Source organism: Thamnophis sirtalis, unplaced genomic scaffold (genome assembly GCF_051295495.1).
Source record: "Thamnophis sirtalis isolate CommonGarterSnake01/CBP01778 unplaced genomic scaffold, rThaSir2_p1.2 scaffold_6, whole genome shotgun sequence".
NCBI classification, from domain to species: domain Eukaryota; kingdom Metazoa; phylum Chordata; class Lepidosauria; order Squamata; family Natricidae; genus Thamnophis; species Thamnophis sirtalis.
The window spans coordinates 104,996,233-105,010,522 of NW_028261386.1; the positions used below are offsets into that span (position 1 = coordinate 104,996,233).

Consider the following 14,290-nt stretch of genomic DNA (forward strand, 5'->3'; position numbering starts at 1 on the left):
AGGTTTCAGGAAAGCCTTCGGAGTCTAGAGAGGGCGAAAAAAAAAGGCCCAACGGGCCTGAACTTCCTATTGGGCTGTTTTTCACCCTCCCTAGGCGCCGGGGGCTTTCCTGAAGCCTGGAGAGGATGAAAATGGCCTCCCCCGGAGGCCATCCAGAAGGCGGAAACTTTATCATTTCCAAACTTCCATTGGGCCCGTTTTTTGCCCTCCCCAGGCTCCAGAGGGTGAGAAATTTGGAAACGATCTGTTTTCGCCTTCTGGGAGGCCGTTTTTGCCCTCCTCAGGCTTCAGAAAATCCTCCAGAGCCTGGGGAGGGTATAAATCCCCCCATGGAGAGTCATGTGCTCATGCGCAGAGGGGCGCACACATATGTGCTTGTGGGTGGGGCACACACGCACAATTTTGGCACGCCTTTAGAAAAAAATTAGCCATCACTGGTCTAGTATATTTGTTGAAAGGTTGATTGGCACCAAGGAATACCAGATTCAATTCCACTCTAAACCATGATGATTTGAGATCATTGGGAAAAATTGTAAGAAATAATTTATGTAGACTGCCTTGAACTTCTGGAAGAAAGTGCATGCTATAAATTTTATTTTATTGAAAATACTGGATTTGAATTTGGAAATGTGCACAAAAATATTATCTATCCAATTAGTAATATCTATCATAAACATTAGGGCAGTAATAGATGCCATACTTTTAACTGTGGAAGACATCATCTTCTATTTTTATGACTACATTGAAGAAAAGCTGATAATAAAGAGTTCATATTGTTTTATATTGTTATACACACACACACACTCACACACTTTTTGCCGTTACAAAACTAGAATGTAAGTAACTGAAATGTTACTGAACATACGCACCCAATTATTGCTATTTATTCAAAGTACACCTATTATTTCAGTGTATCAGCTAGATAGATTTCTGAACCAGAGAGCTGTATTGTATCAATTACATTAAGGTCTCCATTTCTACATACCAAAGAGACCTCCACACAAAAGAGATGTAACTAAAGACACACAGAAAAATACTTTATAAAAGCTGCTATAATTTCCAGCATCCAGGGATATTTTTTTTAATTTCTTTTTACAAAAATGCCCCTCTGAATTCATTTATCCTAATTTTTGTGTAGAAAAAAGCCTTCAAAAACTTGTTGAACTAAAAAAATCCTTGACACTCTGCTTTATGTTACATAGTGCACATAGTGTAGTCCCACTGAGCTAGTCAATATTTTTAGGTCTAATTTCCCATATAGAGAAAATATTTTGTAAGAAGAAGCATTCATTCATGTATGAATCCCCCAGCAGACGCTTTGATATGCTACAATTCAGGCACAGAATTAATGTCTTGATAAGAATGAAATTATTATTCTGAATATAAATATTCATCAATTTCTTCACAAGGCAAGGGTAAGCAAAATAGTTTTTGATATATGTATATATATATATATTTAGCCAATGTTTCTGTTAAATGGATTCTTGATTATTTTTAATTGGTAATTAATTAGCATTAGAATAGTCATCTATCATGTGGATCAACAATTTTTTTCTCTCTGAATGGAACATTACAGATTTCTAGGCATGCTCAGAATTGATAGAAATTTTCATTTTATTTGAACTAAGACCATTAGGAATCTTACCAGCATTCATCTGAATACATTATTTATGAGAATTAAATCTTTCAGACTCTTTTTATTCATTAGAAACCAAAATGTTATATACATCTAGTTTGCCATGGCTAACAATCTACATTGGCATATTTCAAATACTAACACAAAGCTACTTGCCTTTTTTATTTTTAGGGGAAAGGTACAAAATAAGTTAAACAATATAATGATCTATCAATGTAAAGAAAAGCAAGTCAAATTTTTCTGAATATTTTTTGAAGAAAATAATCATTGCAAATAACTGTCAGCTTCACTTTTCCAACTGAAATGCATATAAATTTACCTTTGATTACTCAGTTTCTGTGGAAACTAATTTGTAGAATACTAACACATTAAAATGAAGTTTAATAGCCGTAAAAATTACTCTATTTTATAGCATAACCTAAAATAAGATATTTAATGTTTTTGATCTTATAAAACTGGTTTCTCTGAATAAAAACTCATAATAATTTTTTGAAAAAACATGCTGTCTTGAGTAATAAAACAGAATGTTTTTTAGACCAAGTTATAAATTCAGATATTGAAATCTATGAAATTAATGAATTCAGTGATAACACTGTGTACTTTTTCCCTTTTAACTATAAATTCAATCCATTTTATTAAAAAAAGATTCAACACTCTCTAGCTCCATGATGGCTTTAGACTGGCCGGAGCATTTCTTAGAATTCAAAAACTCCAGGTTCCAAATTAATTTGTCATCTTCACTTGAGTCCCAATCCAATTATTTGACAAATAATGACAATACAGGTAGTTCTTGATTTACAACAGTTCATTTAGTGACCATTCAAAGTTATAACGGCACTTTAAAAAGTGACTTATGACCGTTTTTCACATGATCGTTGCAGTATCCCCAGGGTGACACAACAATCAAAATTCAGACACTAGGTATCTGGTTCATATTTATGATGGTTGCAGTGTCCTGGTGTCATGTAATCACCTTTTGCAACATTCTAACAAGCAAATTCAAAGGAGAGCCAGATTCACTTAACTATGTTACTAACTTAATTGCAGTGATTCACTCAACAACTGAGGCAAGAAAAGTCATAAAATGGGGCAAAATTCACTTAATAACTGTTTAACTTAGCAGCAGAAATTTTGGGCTCAATTGTGGTCAAAAGTCAAGGACTATCTGTACACAGTACTTAAGATTAAATTTGTGTACCCCTTTCCACACAGTACCTCACAGGAAATTAAACTTCACCAAACAACTATATTTAATTTAGTGGCATTTGCAGCTTTAATGAATAAATTTAAATTAAATAATTGGTTATATGAAGACATATCTTTCTCTTTTTAGGTATGATCCAGATATTATGTTAGGCTATGAAGTCCAAATGCATTCTTGGGGATACCTCTTACAGAGAGCTGCTGCTCTGGATGTTGATTTATGTCAGATGATCTCTCGTGTTCCAGGTGTGTTTGTGAACCATGTGTTAGTTATGAGTCTTCTGTCCAATTTTTTGAAATGACCATTGGCTGAGTGCATTCTGCCCTTCTAGCAAGCTGTTAATTCATCAGTTTCATAGAGAAATTTGAATTACTAAATGTGTGGTGTTAGGTAGCTGTATCCATATTCTACTGATATTTCTAACCTTATTTCTGGTAAGGGACAGAAATAGGACATGCAGCTATCAAAATAAGCAGCATATGAATGTGATTAAATTAAGGTCACCTCGTTACTCCATACTTACTTTGCAACCTGATGTTTGCCAGCAGATATGAAGTATAATTGCCACAGAGGGATAAACAATAAGATTTTTATTACCTGTGAAGCCAACTTTATATATGACATAAATTCAGACATGCAGGTCTGTTTCTTAAAGTGTTATGTTTTCTTCTCCTGACTCAGTAGTGCAAGGGAAAACTGAGAATTGTGTTTGTATTCTTAAATTGTGATACAGCATACAACTTGTCAGGATGGTTTATTACCATTATAATAAACTTAGATTTAAGCATGAATGATTTGTTCTGATACTTGCACATTTAGTATTTGTCATTAATTTTTTTTATTTTTTATTCTAGACGATAAGAAAGAGAACAGATTTGCTTCAGATCTAGATGAATATGGAGCAGATACAATGAGTGAAATAAACATTGTTGGAAGAGTTATATTAAATATCTGGAGAATTATGAGACATGAGGTAACATCTGGCAAAATTATTAAACTAGGAAAAGGGCAATAAGATTATTAGGGGTATATAAATTCAAATTATTATAAAATAATATTTCTAATGGGCTTATTCTGAAATTACTCATCTTGTTTTTAGAATGGTAGAAATATGCTTATGGAGTTTTCTTTACCAAAATACCAATCAAATTGCATGGTTTGAGTTATTGCATTGTGGAGGAAATGAGGAAATAGCAAAGGTTGGATAGAGCAAAATAGTACTAAATACCTATTGTTGGATAATTCAGTAGTATATCCTGGTTAATCTTTTGGCAGTATTCTGTTTAAAGACCAGATGCTTACTAACCTAGTGTTATTTTGCTTGAGATATATTAATTAAACTTGTCGGTGTAGTGTTAGTCTAAGTCATACTCCTCTAATGTAAGTCATTCTTCTCCAGCCTCATTTGTCTGAAGTGTGAGTATAATTTGAATATAATAATTTATTCAAAGAAGTTGTTGAAGGATGAATTGGTCGTCAATCGATGCATAGAACACATTATACAAAATAGACAATAAAAAACCTAAGAAAGGCTACACATCCCTCCAGCAGCCTGCATAAGGGTAAGCAGGAACAATCACACAGCCTGCAAGAAAACCACCAACCTCAGAGAACACAAAGGACTCCACAATCATGTAGAAAACTAGTCAAATCAAGGAATCACCAATGAGAAAACCACTTCTCCACCAAAGTGGCAGAGCAAGTACTACATATAAATAGGCAGCAAACCCCACACTCACTTGCATTGATGTCAGTTGGATAATGAAATGTCTTCAAGCAAGCATCCAAGCTCAGCAGTAAGATCTCCCAACCGTTCAATCCTGAACTATCGGTATTCTCTTCCATTGAATATAAAGTCCCAGAATTCCCTAGCAGTGTCCTATGGGTAACCACCAGTTTCTAAATATTTTGACTTTAGAATCAACTCTGTTTCTGTAATCATGCTGTACCGTATTTTTTGGAGTATAAGATGCACCAAGATTTTGAAGAGGCAAATTTTTGCACTGCAAACCTCCCAAAAATGGCCCGTTTTTTTGCGAAAACAGGCCCGTTTCTCTCCCCCCCCCAAAAAAGGCATAAATAGCCTATAGAGGGCTTGCAGAGTGTTCCTGGGGGCTGGGGACCCATTTTTTACTCATTTCTGCCTTCTCCAGCCCCCAGGAGCTCTCTGAAAGCCTTCTACAGGATCTGCATGGCCATTTTGGTGAAGGGGCAGGGTTTCGGGAGGGAAAAAATGCTGTATAAGACGCAGTGTATAAGACGCACCCAGATTTGGGTGTATAAGACGCACCCAGATTTTCAGCCTCTTTTTTGAGGGAAAAAGGTGCATCTTATATTCTGAAAAATACGGTAATTAGTTTTATAGTCTAATTTGTTTTTCTGTGCTTAGAATTGATTTCCTGCGCTTTGTAATGATTAGGTAGTAACTATCATTCACGTAAAAAGTAGTTTTTCCATATTCTTTGAGGAAAAGCAAATGGTCCCTGCTTCTTGAATGGAGGAGGGGCAATTATGCTAGTGAGAGATACTGGATCAGGGATATTTTTTAAATTGTAATGTCGCCTTAATATCTGACTACAGCTGAGGCATCCAAGGCTGATGACTGCCCAGATTGGCTTCATAGAAGGACAAGTCCGTTGTGCGAACTAAGATAGAAATAATCAGAGATAGATATAATATAGAGCCTATTTGTCTTGAAGCACATTTTTTGCTGATTTTTCTCCCATCTAGTTTTTCTTGCAATGCTCATTAGATTGTAGCAATAATATATTAGTTATTGGTTGATAGAGATGGGAAGTATTTTTAGCTGCATTTCTGATTATCTTAGTGATGCAAAGATCACTAAGCTCAAGATCACTGTGAGAGCCCAAAGTATCTCTCTGTGGTATAAAGGGTTTGTCTTGACTTCGTCCAACATTTTGCTGGTATATGTTCTGAGTTTTTGGTCAGTATTTAGTGTTTGAAATCTGAATCCTTGCCTGTTCTGTACCAAATTCTTTGTAAAATGAAACTATTAAATGTTGGGTCAGTTTTCAACCTATTTCTGTGTAATTCCATTCCATATTCTGGATATAAACTATAGAAAAAATATAATCATCCAAATTTTCTATTTTTTAGGTGGCTTTGACCAACTATACATTTGAAAATGTGAGCTTTCATATACTTCATCAGCGTTTCCCACTCTTCACTTCTCGAGTTCTGTCTGATTGGTTTGACAACAAGGCAGACATCTATCGGTAATTGTAATAAACATTTTAATTGCCTGGTACTGAATGCAATTATATGTTAAAAAAGAGAAATTATAATTGTAAGTTCCAATCTGAAGTTGTAAATCAACAGGTCAGCATTATAGATCAGACCTCCAAATTCATTTTCCTGATGTCATCAGCACATTTTGTAGATCAAGTTGCTTGCAGTCTTTTTCTCTTCTTTTGGAGGTGTGAAAAGGAGAACAGAAGGTTATACTTGCATTCTAGATTAATTGCTGCTTGGAATGTCATTCTGGACCTTGAACAATATTTAATTGTGATTTGTTTAGGAAAGATATTGCATGACTGGTAGAATAATGGTGTTCTATATTAACATAACAAGTCTCAGGGTTTTTTTTTAAAGGAAGAAGTGGACCGTTTCAGTTTGTTGAAAATATGAGGCTTCCTGCTGCTTGTTTTCATAGTGTTTTAGCTCTGTTATAAGTCTATTCACTGAATAGAAAGATGTCGTGCTATCTAAAAAATACATTGGCTATACAACTAATTAAGAATGCAGTAAGCTTGATAAACCACTCTACTTTATATTTAAAATACAATTCCCATGGAATTGGCTGAAATGCATGAAAATTACATGATATGAATTAACAGGGCAATGCTATTGTAAGCAAATAAAATTAATCTATTCAACTTTAGTTAGTTAGTTAGTTAGTTAGTTAGTTAGTTAGTTAGTTAGTTAGTTAGTTAAGTTTATTTATAGGCCGCCCTTTTCCCTGAGGGGACTCAGGGCGGCTTAAAACTTATATAGGAAGGGGAAACATACAAAGACATATAGGACAGTACATAATTAAAAAAGTAAAGCAACATTCATTCAACATTCGGGCGGGGATGGAATATAATCTTTAACCTCAGGCCTGACGGGAAAGCCAGGTCTTGAGGGCTGTGCGGAAGGTCTGGAGGGTGGTGAGGGTATGAATCTCCACGGGGAGATCGTTCCAAGGGTCGGAGCTGCAACTGAAAAGGCTCTCCTCCGCGTAGTTGCCAGTCGACACTGACTGGCAGATGGAACTCGGAGGAGACCCAATCTATGCGATCTAATGGGTCGTGAGGAGGTAATTGGCAGGAGGCGGTCTCTCAAGTAGACCGCCTCAACTTGCAATTATTTTACATTGTCTCAAAGCTTCACAAGACAATTTGTATTCTGTATCAGGTGAACACTTAAAATAGCATTGACCTGATAATATATATCAAATTCTTGGCATTTTTTTTCAAAATACTCTTCTGATTTAGTTTTGAATGTTTTACATATTAATGCTTTTATTTTAAAGGTGGAAAATCGTAGATTATTATATTAGTCGTGTTCGTGGGAATATACAGCTATTAGAACAAGTGGATTTGATTGGCAGAACAAGTGAAATGGCAAGGCTGTTTGGAATTCAGTTCTTGCATGTATTGACAAGAGGATCACAGGTAACCTTTAATTGCTTTGATTTAATTGTTTAAAAATGAACATATCCTTTTTAATTTGTGGAGAATTATAGTAAACATAAATAATTACTTTATGTTACAGACGAGCTGTAGATTGCTTTAGCCAATCATTTATTTTGATTCAGGTCTATCCTTCCTCTTTGAAAAGAGAGATAACTAGCCACAAATATCTTTGGTTCCTGAATTAGTTCTAGGATAGATTATATTTTTTGTTGTCTTATCTCTGGCACTTGCCATTGGTCTCAGAATTGTGTTGTTGAATAGATAGGTGTTCCTTTGAAAAATAACATGGGATGCTGCTTTAGTTTCCTGATTAATGTCTTATACCAGCCATTGATGCTGGGATCTCCCCATTGTATCCTTTAATTATTAATATTTGTGAATAAACTGAGTTGTTGGACTTTTGTTCATCATAACGTTGATAAAGATGCATTCAATTTCTAGGTTGGATTGCTAATTACTGAGTTTTTGTTTTATTTAGTATCGTGTGGAATCAATGATGCTACGAATTGCCAAACCAATGAATTACATTGCTGTGACACCTGCCGTTCAACAGCGAGCTCAAATGAGAGCCCCTCAATGCATTCCTTTAATAATGGAGCCAGAATCTCGTTTCTACAGTAATACTGTCCTTGTGCTAGATTTTCAGTCTCTATACCCATCCATAGTGATAGCATACAATTACTGCTTTTCCACATGCTTGGGACATATTGAAAACTTGGGGAAGTAAGTATTAATCATTTAAATCTCTGTGCATGGTTGTACTACTAATAGAATAAATGATTAGCACTCTTTTTCAGATTACATAAGAAACTATAGGATTCCAGGCTACTTCAAAATTCTCTTTTAAGACACTGTCTTGCCTATAGACAGATAATACAGGTAGTCCTTGCTTAAGAAGTAGTTGTTTAACAAGTGTTCAAATTTACAATGACTTCAGAAAGGGTGCTTTTTGGCCTGAGAAGCAGTTAAGACCAGTCACAAAATGTCTTCTCCCTCCCTCCCTCTCTCCCTCTCTCTCTCTCTCTCTCTCTCTCTCTCTCTCTCTCTCACACACACACACACACACACACACACACACACACACACGTACATAGAGTGAGTCACTGTTGAAGGGCTGCCTGCTGTGAGGGAATCTCGGCTCTTGGCTAAGAACTCTCACCTATCAAAGGGCTGCTGATCACAGTGTGGAGCAAATCTCGGCTCCATATGGAGTTAAGATGTCCTCCCAGCAGGCAGCTCTCTTGGTCTGTCTCCTTAACAACTGGGAGTGCTGGGATTGTGTTGATCACATGGGAATCTCAATGACTGCTTTACTGATCAAGATTCCAGTCGCAGTTGTGATCATAAGTCAGTGACAACCTCTATATATGCAAGTTTTAAAATGCAATATAATTAGTTGATATAATTGGCAATCTGGATACAGCATTTGCTTACACAAAAAGAAAGAAAAAAACATGGTGACTGTGCAGATTCAAATATATCATATTTTGCTAATTGTATTAATTTATGACATGATTCATATAAATAGGCTAAAAGGGTATCCTACATAACTGCTGACTGAATCACAATTATTACATGAATAAAGAAGTATTTTTATTTTTATCTAAAAAAAGATTAGTAATCTGAATTTATTGAGAGAAATAAGTGAAACAAGTGAGGAGATTTCAGCAACAGAATAGAAACTGGTATTTTTCTCTAGAGAAATTTATGAGTACAACTCTATGTTCTGTTGCTAATAGATTAAAAGCATCCTTTTCCCCAAAAAACTTGTAATTAATAGCACAGCTTTTATCTGTTCATTTTATTTTGTAGTGTTATTACTGAGGATGTTTTAGTCTGTTGTAAGAAGTTTGGTATTTTTGCTCAGTTGAAAAGAGGCAAAATGTATTTATATTTAACTGAAACTAGACAAAAAAGATTATAAGATAGATAAGGAGAAAATAGTAGGCAAAGAAGTGAGTGAATGAGTATAGAGGTTGCAAGCAGGAAAAGCTGGATCATGAGAAGGACTGAAAAGATGGACTGTTTAGAACAATTTATTCTTACTTTTTTTTTTTTTAGAAATGATGAATTTAAATTTGGATGCACATCTCTGAAAGTGTCTCCTGATCTACTATACCAGCTTCGACATGATATCACAATCTCACCCAGTGGAATAGCTTTTGTTAAGGTACTTTATTTTATTTAGCAAATAATGTTGTGTTTATAAAAGTGAGTTTTTGTTTATATTTTGTCTTTAATTGTAAATAAATTCAGTTTCATACTCTAATAGTTATGGGAAATAAATTATAGAATTTTAAAGAATAATAGGTATTGATAAACAGTATTAAACTTTAAAAAATTAGTCTTCCTTTCAGCATTCAAAAGTGTGATGAGCAGCATTATCTATGGGAACACTCAAGTGTGTTTGGCTTCAGAATGATGTGACACCCAAAGAAGAGATTCAGTCCTGGTCACTCACCCTTAGGAAGAAAAACAAGGGAGAAGGTTCTCTCTGATTCTGATTCTTATTGAGTCATAGAATTTTTTTAAAAAATTAAAGTAAGAAACTCAGTTTTAACCAGAAATTGGATATAGAATTGAAAAAGAAATAACATAAAATTCTCCTGCTTTGACTTTGTTGGATCCCTTTCCTGTTATTAACCACGTTAATCTTCTCCCTCTAAGAAAAGTAACAGGCAGAGGAGAGCTATAGTGAAATGAAAGGACTGCTTAAGGGCTGTCATATGAGGCTATCATAATCTCAAAGGGCAAATTGACCAGATAAGAAATTGAGTAGGAAGTGGACATTGTATTTGAACTCCCAAATTCCAACCACAAAATTCAACCCCAAGGCACAATTAATTACTCATTTCACAAAAAAGGAAAATTTAATACTCAGATATTAGCTCGTTCACCCATATTGCTGCAGAATTGCAAGTAACATATCCCTACCCCAAAGAAAGAAATGAAAATAATACATCATTTCCATAGCTACCCTACTTATAAGTGGTCCTAAACTATCCTAAAGAAAGAGGATGGAGACAAGCTGTGTATGTATAAATAAATGGAAAAGTTGATTGGAAACCATGAAGGGTGTCAATTAAAGTATTAGAGACATTTGGGGACAGTTTGCCTCAACATATCACTAAAAAAAAGATTTTTTTTTTTATTTACATGAGGATTAATAGTGCTATGACTATCAACCTTTCAATTATTGCTTTTGTTTTGCAACAGCCTTCTGTAAGAAAGGGTGTACTGCCAAAAATGCTGGAAGAAATTTTAAAGACTAGAATAATGGTGAAGCAATCAATGAAAGCTTACAAGCTTGACAAAACTATCACTCGAATGCTTGACGCACGTCAGCTTGGCCTTAAACTTATAGCAAACGTCACTTTTGGTTATACTGCTGCTAATTTTTCTGGAAGGATGCCATGTAGTGAAGTAAGTAATTGAAAGCACTATATTAACTTGTTAACAATAATGGAGGTTCATTTTTATATAGTGCTTAAGGCACTGGAAACCTATCAGATCTACTTCTGCATGAAGCCAAAAGGTGACCTTGAGTCAATCACTCTCAGCCCTAGGGAGAGAATGATCCTAGGAAAAGGCAAAAACTTTCAGAAAAGGTTTGGAAGGTTTTTGGAAGGTTTTATTAATATTTGTAGGCCGCCCTTTTCCCTGAGGGGACTCAGGGCGGCTCACAGAAAACCAAGGGAGGGGGAATACAACATTAAGACGACAACATATAATAAAATCAACACCATACATTCAATATTCGGGCGGGGTAACGGTCCTTATCCCCAGGCCTGACGGGCGAGCCAGTTCTTCAAGGCTGTGCGGAAGGCTTGGACGGTGGAGAGGGTACGAATCTCCACGGGGAGCTCGTTCCAAAGGGTCGGGGCGACTGCTGAAAAGGCCCTCCTCCTTGTAGTTGCCAGCCGACACTGGCTGGCCGATGGAATGCGGAGGAGGCCCAGTCTATGCGATCTTATAGGTCGTAGGGAGGTAATCGGCAGAAGGCGGTCTCTCAAGTATCCAGATCCACTGCCATGTAGGGCTTTATGGGTGAGTAAAAGCACCTTGAAGCGCATCCGGAGATCGACAGGTAGCCAGCGCAGCTCGCGGAGGATAGGTGTTATGCGGGTGAATCGGGGTGCACCCGCGATCACTCGCGCGGCCGCGTTCTGCACTAACTGAAGTCGCCGGATGCTCCTCAAGGGCAGCCCCATGTAGAGCACATTGCAGTATTCCAGCCTAGAGATCACAAGGGCCCGAGTGACTGTTGTGAGTGCCTCCCGGTTCAGGTAGGGTCGCAACTGGCGCACCAGGCGTACCTGGGCGAATGCCCTGCTAAGAAAACTACAGGGACTTGTCCAGGCAGTCATAAGGAGTCAAAAAGGCTTGGTTTACTAACTGTAGTACAGGAATGCTGATTTAGTTCAGCTAATTCTGAGAACACCTAGAACACAGAATAACAGGACAGTAAGTGGGTTGGTGGTCTTTTAGTCAAACCCTTTGTTCATGCAGGAGTCGCTATACCAGTGATGGCGAACCTTTTTTGGCTTGTGTGCAAAAAGCGGGGTGTGTGCAGGGGGCCATACGCGGGCCTGTCATACCCGTAATGGTATGTGCATGACCGCTGCGCATTAGCACACGACCAGAGGGCCCCCCCCCCATTTTTGAAGTGCTTTTTTCTCTCCCCAGGCTCCAGAGCTTTATAGGAGCCTGGGGAGGGCAAAAACAGCCTCCCCACCCCACACCTGGAGGCCCTCCGGAGACTTCAGGAGCTTCCCTGAAGCCTCCAGAGTGCAAAAAAACAGCCCTACGGGCAAAACGGAAGTTTGTTCCCGAACTTCCAGTTTACCCGTACGGCCGGTTTTCCGCCCTCCGGAGGCTTCAGGGAAGCTCCTGAAGCCTCAGGAGGGCAAAAAATGGCCTCAAAAGAAGGCCAAAGTCAGCTGGCCAGCATGCATGCGCGCTGGCCAGCTGACAGGGCAAGCCTCGCGTGCCCTGACAAATAGCTCCAGGTGCCACCTGTGGCACGCGTGCCATAGGTTTGCCATCACGGCTCTATACCATTCAGACAAATGGTTATCCAATCTCTTTTTGAAAACCTCCAGTGATGGAGCATCCACAACTTCTGGAGGCAAGCCGTTCTGATTAATTGTTCTATCTGTCAGAAATTCTTTGCTTAATTCTAGGTTGTAGAATAAGTTGACCTCACTCTTCTATCTGACAGCCCCTGAAATATAGGAAAACTGCTGTCATGTCACTCAAGTCCTTCTCTTCATTAGACTAGACGAGCCTAATTCCCACAACCGTCCATCATATAGTTTAGTCTCCAGATCCCTTATCTTATGTTCCTCTTTTCTGCACAAACTACACAAAACCATGGGTATAGAATAGGTGATATCTGACTCAATAGTAGCAATTGTGAGGGACAATCATTTAAATATGAACCAGGAGTGTGCTGCAGCTGCCAAAAAAGCCAACTCATTCCTAGGCTGCATTAACAGAGGGATAGAATCAAGATCAGATGAAGTGCTAGTACCACAGACCTTGGTAAGAGCACACTTGGAATATTGCATCTAGTTTTGGTCACCATGATATAAAAGTTAGTTTAGTTAGTTAGTTAGTTTATTGGTCTTGTATGCCGCCCACTCCCAAAGGACTCCGGGCGGCTTACAATAAAAAGGGGAAGGGGATAAATAGACAAAACAACAATTTAAAATACACAACATTCATAGTTACCGTGGGGCTGGATACTTCAACAGCCCCCCGGCCTGCCAGAGCAGCCAGGATTTAATGGCTTTGCGGAATATCTTAACTCTAAAAAGACTTCAGAGAAGAGCAACAAAAATGATCAGGTAACTGGAAGCTAAAACTTTGGAACAGTTGCAGGAATTGTGTATGTCTAGTTCAATGAAAAGAAGGACTAGGGGTGACATCATAGCAGTGTTCCAATATCTAAGGGCTACCACAAAGAAGAGTGGGTGTCAACCTATTAGCCAAAGCAAATGAAGGCAGAACTAGAAACGATAGAAACTAATTGAGAGAAACAGTCTAGAACTAAGGAGAAATTTCCTGGAAGTTAGAACAATTAATCAGTGGAACTACTTGCCTTCAAAACTCTAACACTGGAGATTTTTAAGAAGAGATAGTACAGCCTTTCGTCTGGAAAGGTATACTATATAGGGCCGTGATGGTGAACCTCTGGCACGTGTGTCCAAAGTGGCACGCGAAGCCATGTTGCCCAGCACGGGCAGCCTTGCCTTTTGTCTTCCAGGTTTCTGGTGAGCGTGCATGTGTGACAATTAGCTCTCCTTTGCATGCAAAGCAGTGCCAAAAACCAGCCTGCACATGCATGTTGGCCAGCTGATTGTTGGGTGCATGCTAGAACCTGGAGGTTAGGCTTTTCGGAGTGCAGCTCTGATGAATGCACAAGCACGACATTTCCGCGCAACCTTTTTGGCATCACTGATATAGGATCTCCTGCTTGAGCAACGGTGGTCCCTTTTAACTCTGCTATTCTGTAATTCTTTTAAGTAAATTAGAAATTGTTACGAGGCATATAAACTGTTATAAACCTTTCCAGCTATTGAGATCTGCAGCAGAGGTGTTATGAAATTGTTATTGTCACCCTGTGGGTATTTGCCATAGAGGAGAGAATTTTTCACTTTGTCCTCAAAAGAGCAATTAAAACTACTTGGGTAGCACTGTTAAACCCATAGATCCAAGGAGTGCAAATTGATGGAAGTAAGAGAAAGGTTC

General features: G+C 37.9%; 1 protein-coding gene across 2 annotated transcripts in view; it reads left to right on the forward strand.

Moving 5' to 3' along the window:
* The window catches only part of REV3L (REV3 like, DNA directed polymerase zeta catalytic subunit), an 83,297-nt gene that overhangs the window by 58,421 nt on the left and 10,586 nt on the right, over positions 1-14,290 (forward strand). For both annotated transcript variants that reach the window (XM_014055138.2, XM_087718638.1), the window contains 7 exons: positions 2,970-3,085; positions 3,695-3,813; positions 5,958-6,076; positions 7,375-7,516; positions 8,016-8,260; positions 9,599-9,707; positions 10,754-10,960. In XM_014055138.2, coding sequence (XP_013910613.2) covers positions 2,970-3,085; positions 3,695-3,813; positions 5,958-6,076; positions 7,375-7,516; positions 8,016-8,260; positions 9,599-9,707; positions 10,754-10,960 — 1,057 coding nt within the window. The remainder of the gene's footprint in view (positions 1-2,969; positions 3,086-3,694; positions 3,814-5,957; positions 6,077-7,374; positions 7,517-8,015; positions 8,261-9,598; positions 9,708-10,753; positions 10,961-14,290) is intronic.